We start from the raw sequence: 7773 nt of genomic DNA, 5'->3' as shown, positions 1-7773 counted from the left end.
TCTCGTCATGACTCTAAGTCTTGTACTTGACGCCACACTCTAACAAATTGCCGCCTTAAGTCATATATGTATATAAAAATGAATAATAGTAGAAAAAATATATAACATTATCAGTTATATATAAAATTGTTGTCTTAAGTCACGTTTTACAAACGATGTGACTCATCATGGTTTGTAAAAGTTTGAAGCTTGATATTGTTGTTAGGTCACACCTAACGTTATTTATAAGCTTGCTAAAACTAATCATTTGCAACTCATGTCAAATAGAGTTTATATCCGTATCAATCTTTTTATTTGAACAATACATATACATAAAATATACTAAACAATGGCATAAGTTAGATAAAATAAAAGTTAAGGCCCTTAAACTCAAAGTATTATAAGTACAGGGACCATTTATGTTGTTTCGCCAAAGGAAAAACAAAGCCAAATAGAGCGAGCTCGTATCGGGTGGTTGGTCTCACTAAACTCTAAACCCTCCGTATGTTGTTATGCAATGGGGGTTTTAAGAGTTGCAGGTAGGAGATTTAATAGATTTTCTCTTACAAAATATGCAAATCATAGAAAGAATTCATGCGAATATATACAGAAGAGAAAATTATCGTCAAATTGCTCGAGGAATGACTCGATTTTGCCAGTTTTGATCATCGGCGCTGGTCCCGTTGGACTTGTTCTCTCTGTTCTTCTTACCAAATTAGGTATTCTTTCGTGGTCCACATGTATTGAATTACTATTTTTGGTACATATTCTTGTAGATGTATATGTAATTAGAAAAGCATTTGATTTACGAAAGTATTCACTTTATCTCTTGAGTTTGTCAATGGTGCTGATCATTGTATGCCAGAAAATGGAGACTACTTGTTTGATATGTACTAAGATATTTGAAGTTTAAGCCGTGATATTTTGATGAATACAGTTTAATTCATTGCTGCTACTCTCTGAAAATGCAACATTTCCTTTTTGAGGAACTTCAGTGACCTGATTGTCATAAAAAAATTATTGATCGCGTTGATTTAGGTCTCCACATTCCTCTGAATGGAGTTTTAGTTATTTGAGTAATAGTTAAAAGGCTTCTGTTAAACTAAACCTCACAATCATTCTGAGAAGGAGGGATGACGATGATGATGATGATGATGATGATGATGATGATGTTATTAGTCGCATTCTGGTGTATTTGATAGACATCGTTTTCTGGTTGATAGCAAATCTATACTATAACTTGCTTTTTCTCTAAACTGGAGTCAACATGCCTCATGCATTCTTGATTTTGATCTTCTGTTAGGTGTCAAGTGTGCAGTTTTGGAAAGAAGCATGAATTTCTCCAAACATCCACAAGCACATTTTATCAACAACAGATCTATGGAGGTTTGTATTTCATGCTATTCAACCAGTGAAATAGGTAGTTAAAGGAGTTGAAGCATCATTAAACATGGTTACCTTATTTGATCTGGATTTACTTGTCAGGTTTTTCGCAGATTAGATGGATTAGCAGAGGAGATTCAAAGGTGTCAACCACCTGTAGAGCTTTGGAGAAAGTTCATATACTGCACATCATTGACTGGTTCTACTATAGGATCAGTAGACCATATGCAAACTCAAGGTACCTCATTGTTGCTATTCTTATAATCTTATTATATTAACTTGTTAATATTGTAATTACTAATTATTCTATTGTATGTATGCAGATTTTGACCAGAGTGTGAGCCCAGTATCTGTGGCACATTTCTCACAATACAAACTTAATGCGTTGCTACTGAAACAACTGGAAACCATTGGATTCAGTATTTGTACTCATGAGTCATTGGATGATAGACCCTTGAGGGAAAGGGAGATACTAATGGGACACAACTGTGTATCTATTGATGCAACTGATGACTTCATCAATGTGACCACATCTTTTTTAAAGGAAGGGAAACAAACAGAGAAGCAGATCCCATGTCGGTTCTTAATTGGTGCAGATGGTGCAGGAAGTACAGTGAGAAATCTGGTTGGAATAGAATTGAGAGGTGAAAAAGACATGCAAAAGCTTGTGAGTGTCCATTTTCTTAGTCAAGAGCTTGGGCACTATTTGATGTATGAGAAACCTGGGATGTTATTTTTTATTTTCAATCCTGGAGCCATTGGAGTTCTTGTTGCTCATGACTTGAAGCAAGGAGAATTTGTATTGCAGGTTTTGCCAATTTGACTCCTTTCATAGCATTCTACTTTCCTTTATGTGTGTATTATAGCATCCTAGTTTCATTTCTTCCTGTTACAGCATTATACTTTCAGAATTATCTTATCGAGGTTTTGGACTTTTATTTGTATGACATTGCTATAATTTTATAGGGTTTTCAAACTACAATGTTGTAATAGAAAAAAAAAATGAAAGTAGGATGCTATAATAAACAAAGCAACAGAAGTACATTGATATTTCGTGCATTTAACATTTTAACCCCCTTTCTTTACTTTTCCTCACTTTAGAGCTCTAGTATCTAAATGCAAAAAATGGTATTTATTTATTTTGGTTGATACTTCTTTTACAGACACCGTTCTATCCACCACAACAAAATTTTGAGGACTTCACATCTGAGGTACTTTTCTTTCCTTAATCCTTATTATAGTTGTTGTTTCATGATTTCAATCTTTAGTTTTAATAGCAGCTAATGTTAATCTAAATCTAAAGTAATTTTTTTTTTTGAACTTGTTGTAGACATGTAAGGGGTTAATCTTGAAATTGGTAGGGAGAGAGGTGGAAGACATTAATGTGGTAGACATAAAGCCATGGGTGATGCATGCTGAAGTTGCTGAAAAGTATCTTGCTTGTGGCAACCGGATAATACTTGCTGGTGATGCCGCTCATCGCTTTCCTCCAGCTGGCGGTTTTGGTAAGTACACAACATCCTTGTTTATTTAGATTTTGTTCTGTTGGATGGAATGGAATGACATAGTAATGGAATCATCATCTTCATTACATTGCATGACCATGTTTAATTTCCTAACATGTTTACTTTCTTCAACAATAGAACTACATAGCTCATGTTTAGACTAGACTCTGGGCATAAGCTTTTTAACTCAATCAATGGATCTTTTACGGTTTTACCACATGATTACTCTAAATGTCTCTTGCAAGCTGTATATAACCCCACTAAAAATCCGATAATGCTATTTTTAACACATTCCAATACTCTAGATCCCTATATATCCTAATTAAACTGCTCCCTTTTGGAGTCCACCCATAAAAATCTATCTAATCAAGGTCCAAAAACCCCATCAATCCTTGAGCTTGTGGAATACAACTGTATGGAACTTGAGACCATTGGTAACCCTTTCTCATATCACACATTCTAAAACAAAAAAGTGCAAAAAGTATTACGTCTTTTATGTAATTAACCCTTTTTTCCGTGGAGTTTTTTTCTAAAATTGGTCTTGATAGTGAAATTCCACTAAGGGTTTTGATAATTCCAACTCAGGTAACAACCGTAAGCATTTCAAATTTCATGAGTCACATCTCCAATCTCGAAGTCTCCAACTCGTTGTCACGGTTGCTCACATCATAGCTGTTGCACATTTGCATTGTACAACCAAATCTTTATGTACCTCAAGTCACCCGATTCTTGAATCCATCAGTCTTAAACACAGGTTCAAAAACTGGCAAGATCAAAGAATGTATAAACTAACTGCAAGCACTTTTGCACAAGCTATTGGCTTTTGGCCCAATAGAAGAGTCCAACTCTGGCTGGAAAAGATAGGTGTTGTTGAACCCTTCACAGGAAACCTTTCCACTTGTTGGAATAACATCAAAGAAGAGGAAGCACTCAGAAGATACATACGTATAACCGGGAATTCCGTTATCTTTCCTGATTTCCATGTTAGCCGGAATTTGAATTCCGGGGAAAATCAGAATCAGAATCAGAATCAGAATTGGAATTGGAATTGGCTTGCAGCATCTCCTGATGGGGTAATCGACAAGAAGGTTTACGGGTTGCCTTACCGAGGGGTGTTAGAAATAAAATGTCCATTTTATAAGGGTGATATGAGAAAGGGTTACCCATGGACTCAAGTTCCATATAATTGTATTCCACAAGCTCAAGGATTGATGGGGGTTTTGGATCGTGATTGGATGGATTTTTATGTGTGGACTCCAAAAGGGAGCAGTTTAATTAGGATATATAGGGATTTAGATTATTGGGAAGTGTTAAAGATGGCATTATCGGATTTTTGGTGGGGTCATGTACAGCCTGCAAGGGAAATTTATAGTAATTGTTATGTGGTGAAAGATCCATTGATTGAGTTAAAAAGGTTATGCCCAGAGCCTAAGCATGAGCTATGTAGTTTTATTGTTGAAGAAAGTAAACGTGTTGTTGGGAACTCTAGATTGTTAATGCGTGAAATTGATGGAAAATGGATAGACTGAATCTGATACACTTTTAATGTATAAAAGTTTTTGGAATAAGTTATTGCTTGTTCTGTGTTATTTTGCTATTATTCCATACACTTGTTGTTAATCTGACAATTTTTATTAGCATCATGTGAAATATAAATTTTTATTAGTATTGTGTACCTGATTTATATTTCACATGATGGAATGAAGAAAAAAACCCCTTGTATAACTAAGGAATGCAAGTTGAAAAAAACAGAAGGAATTAGGCAAAACAGGCAACCATTTATATTCCAATGTAATGAACCATTCCACTCGTCCAATTCCATCTAACTTACCAGACACTAGTTTGGTATTTTCTTGTTTTAGTAAATCGGATTGTGGGCTATGGCTATGGGTAGAATTGGAAATATGAATTGATAAGATTTTGATTAATTAATTTCAGGGATGAATACTGGAATTCAAGATGCTCATAACCTTGCATGGAAGCTGAGTGCAGTTATGAAGAGTATTGCTCCAATGTCTATTCTTTCCACTTATGAAATGGAGCGTAGGCCGGTACTCTACTCTTTTTTTTTTTTTTTTTTACAAAAACAAAAAATATTAAAAGTTAAATCAAATTTAATATTCTTCAATTTCTATTATTGAATTCATTCCATTTCCTGCCATTCAAATTCCAATTCCTTTGACAGATTCCATACCTTCCAAAAACATTCTATAAACCAAACACCCCCTCTCTAATATTCAATTTGCAGAAATCTAGAAGCCAAACATGATTTTTTTTTTTTTTTTTTTTTTTTGAGTGTGGCAGATTGCACTGTTCAATACTGCCCTCAGCATCCAAAATTTTGAAGCAGCAATGGCAGTTCCTGCTGCACTTGGTCTCGATCCAACTATTGCAAATTCAGGTCACATTTCAAACCTAATTTGTTTTTTTTTTTTTTTACTCTCAAACATACAATTCAATTCACTCTTTTTTTTTTAAACAATTTGTAGTACATCAAGCTATCAATAACACTTCAATAAGTACGATTTTACCCTCGACCCTACAGAAGACTCTGCTAAATGGAATTTTCAGTTTAGGTCGCGCACAGCTCTCAGATTTAATCTTAAACGAAAACAATCCTCTTGGATCTTCTAGGCTTTCTAAAGTAAAACGCATTTTTGAAGAAGGAAAAAGCCTTCAATTACAATTCCCTGCAGAAGATTTAGGTTTCAGGTATACAAAAAACTCTTTCCCATTAAGTCCCAACTTTTTACAAATTTGCCCTCGGTTTTAAAACATCATTTATCCATACACCACTTTATTCAGACAAAGAAAGTTCATTTTAGGTACTGTGAAGGAGCACTGGTACCTGAGGTTGAATCGCCAGGTGGACGTGGGCCAGAACCGCCAGGTGGACGTAGGCGGGAGTATATTCCTTCAGCAGATTCTGGCTCAAGGTTGCCTCATATGAATATTAGGGTGTTGACTCAAGTCAAAACAAAAGAGGTATGTTTCTTTTTTTTTACTTAATTATGTCCTAAATTTTATTACCAATTTGCTAATTTCACTATTTGGCCACCAACTATTGCCCTTTTGGTAATTCAAGTCCCTTGTCATTTAATTTTACTTGATTAGTCACTAAACATTAATTGGGATTAGTTTGATTACAAATTATTTATATATATTAAAATAGACTTTGAATTTAATAAAGTTATGGATGTGAACGCCATGTCAGCGACTCAGCGCCATGTAGACACAATGTGAACAAAATTTTCCGACAACATGCCAGGTAGGATGCTAAGTGATCTGTTGAGTACAATTTAATAATTGAGGTACTTAAATAGTAAAATGGAAATAGTTGGTGGCTAAAGAGTAATTAACATTAACATGCACCATAAATAGTGTAAAAACATGATTTAACAAAACATATCCACACAATAATGTTATTTTAGGCGAGAATTTCCACATTGGATCTTATATCCGTAGACAAACTGGAGTTCCTTCTGATAATCGCGCCAATAGATTCATCTTATCGCCTAGCTCATGTTGCACTAACAGTCGCCAAAGAACACAAGATTGTAGTTAAGGTTTGTGTGATGTGGCCAAACGGTTTAGTTGATGGAGATGCAAGAACCAAAACATCATTAGCACCATGGGAAAACTATGTAGATGTTGTCGAGGTTAGATCACCATTAAGTTCATCATCATGGTGGGATATATGTAAAATGACACATAGGGGCGCCATTTTGGTTAGGCCCGATGATCATATCGCTTGGCGTGTCAAATCGGCTGTGGTTGGTGATGTTAGGCAAGAGATGAAAAGGGTTTTCAAAGCGATTGTAGGATCATAGTTTGTAGAGAATCTGTATCTGTATCTGTATTTGTATCTGTTTAAAGTAAAGGTTGGTTATATGTTTATTGATAAGAATATGATAATGATAGGATATGAATAAATAAGCTGAGCGTGTACATTTTCACATTCGTTTATATGTTATTGGTATTTAATAAATTGTTGACTCTTAATAACTTTATGGTTAGTTAATTAATATTTTCTTATTTTGATCTACTTTTGGTTATTAAATTTGTTTTTTCGTAATCATATTGATTATATCCACAGAAAAAGACAAATCCAGTCATGTTGGCACAAAATTTTGCTATAAAATATCCCAATAATTTCCTTACTATAAATAATTTTGTATTATGAAGAACCGTTTTGATTTTCATAATAATATATATAATTTTGAATTATTTTTTTTACCGTATACAAAAAATCGTTTTTTATTTCTTTTAAGGACAAATTACACGAATGGTCCTTATGGTTTGGTGTTTGTTACGCGCCTAGTCCCTAACTCCATTTTTTAACCCTGCCAATCCTTAATAGTTTGGTTTAGTGCACGCCTGGTCCCTCATCTAACCTTCCGTTTGATTTTGGAGTTAAAACCCCCACGTGCCTTGCACGTTGAGGGTTATTTCCGTCATTTTACTTATTCATCCTTCAAAAACCCTAGATCGGTGCATCCCCCTTTTCTTCCTCTACGTTTGTTCTCTCAATTCATCTCTCGTTTCTTTAATGGACAAAAAATCAACAATGGTGAAATGTAATTGCGGGCAACCAAGTGTTATACTGACATCATGGACCGACGACAACCTCGGAAGAAAGTTTTATGGCTGCATAAAGAAGGTAAGGTCGTTTTGATTCTAACTCAAGCTTTTGTGTGACAATGACCATAAATCTGTTGGATTTGAACTTGACAGGGACCTAAATGTAAGTTTATTGGATGGGTTGATGAGGAAGGATGTGGACGATGTACAAGGATAATTCCAGGGCTGTTGAAGGCTAAGAACAAAGTTGAAGCTGAGAATCGGCTGCTGAAGATAATCATTATTTTAAGTTGGGTGTTCATAGGAATCATTATTTACAAGTTGT

General features: G+C 34.9%; 1 protein-coding gene across 2 annotated transcripts; it reads left to right on the top strand.

The window, feature by feature from the left end:
* The first annotated feature begins 432 nt into the window (after positions 1–432).
* Positions 433–6872, top strand: EMB2421 (FAD/NAD(P)-binding oxidoreductase family protein). Of its 2 annotated transcripts, XM_079067079.1 has the most exons (11): positions 444–698; positions 1283–1365; positions 1465–1600; positions 1686–2170; positions 2526–2573; positions 2693–2867; positions 4806–4918; positions 5172–5268; positions 5357–5579; positions 5693–5852; positions 6299–6872. In XM_079067079.1, exons 1-11 carry the CDS (start codon positions 497–499, stop codon positions 6695–6697), a joined length of 2121 nt encoding a protein of 706 aa, XP_078923205.1. In that variant the 5' UTR covers positions 444–496; the 3' UTR covers positions 6698–6872. The 2 variants fall into 2 exon arrangements, with proteins under 2 accessions (XP_078923206.1, XP_078923205.1); XM_079067080.1 differs by lacking the exons at positions 4806–4918; positions 5172–5268; positions 5357–5579; positions 5693–5852; positions 6299–6872 and adding an exon at positions 3453–4456 and having other exon boundaries at positions 433–698.
* The last annotated feature ends 901 nt before the right edge of the window (positions 6873–7773 follow it).

The sequence above is a fragment of the Lactuca virosa genome, chromosome 8 (genome assembly GCF_052849685.1).
Source record: "Lactuca virosa cultivar CGN04683 chromosome 8, Lactuca_virosa_CGN04683_v6, whole genome shotgun sequence".
NCBI classification, from domain to species: Eukaryota; Viridiplantae; Streptophyta; class Magnoliopsida; order Asterales; family Asteraceae; genus Lactuca; species Lactuca virosa.
The sequence above is the reverse complement of the archived record's forward strand: the minus strand, read 5'-3'. Positions and strand labels throughout refer to the sequence as shown.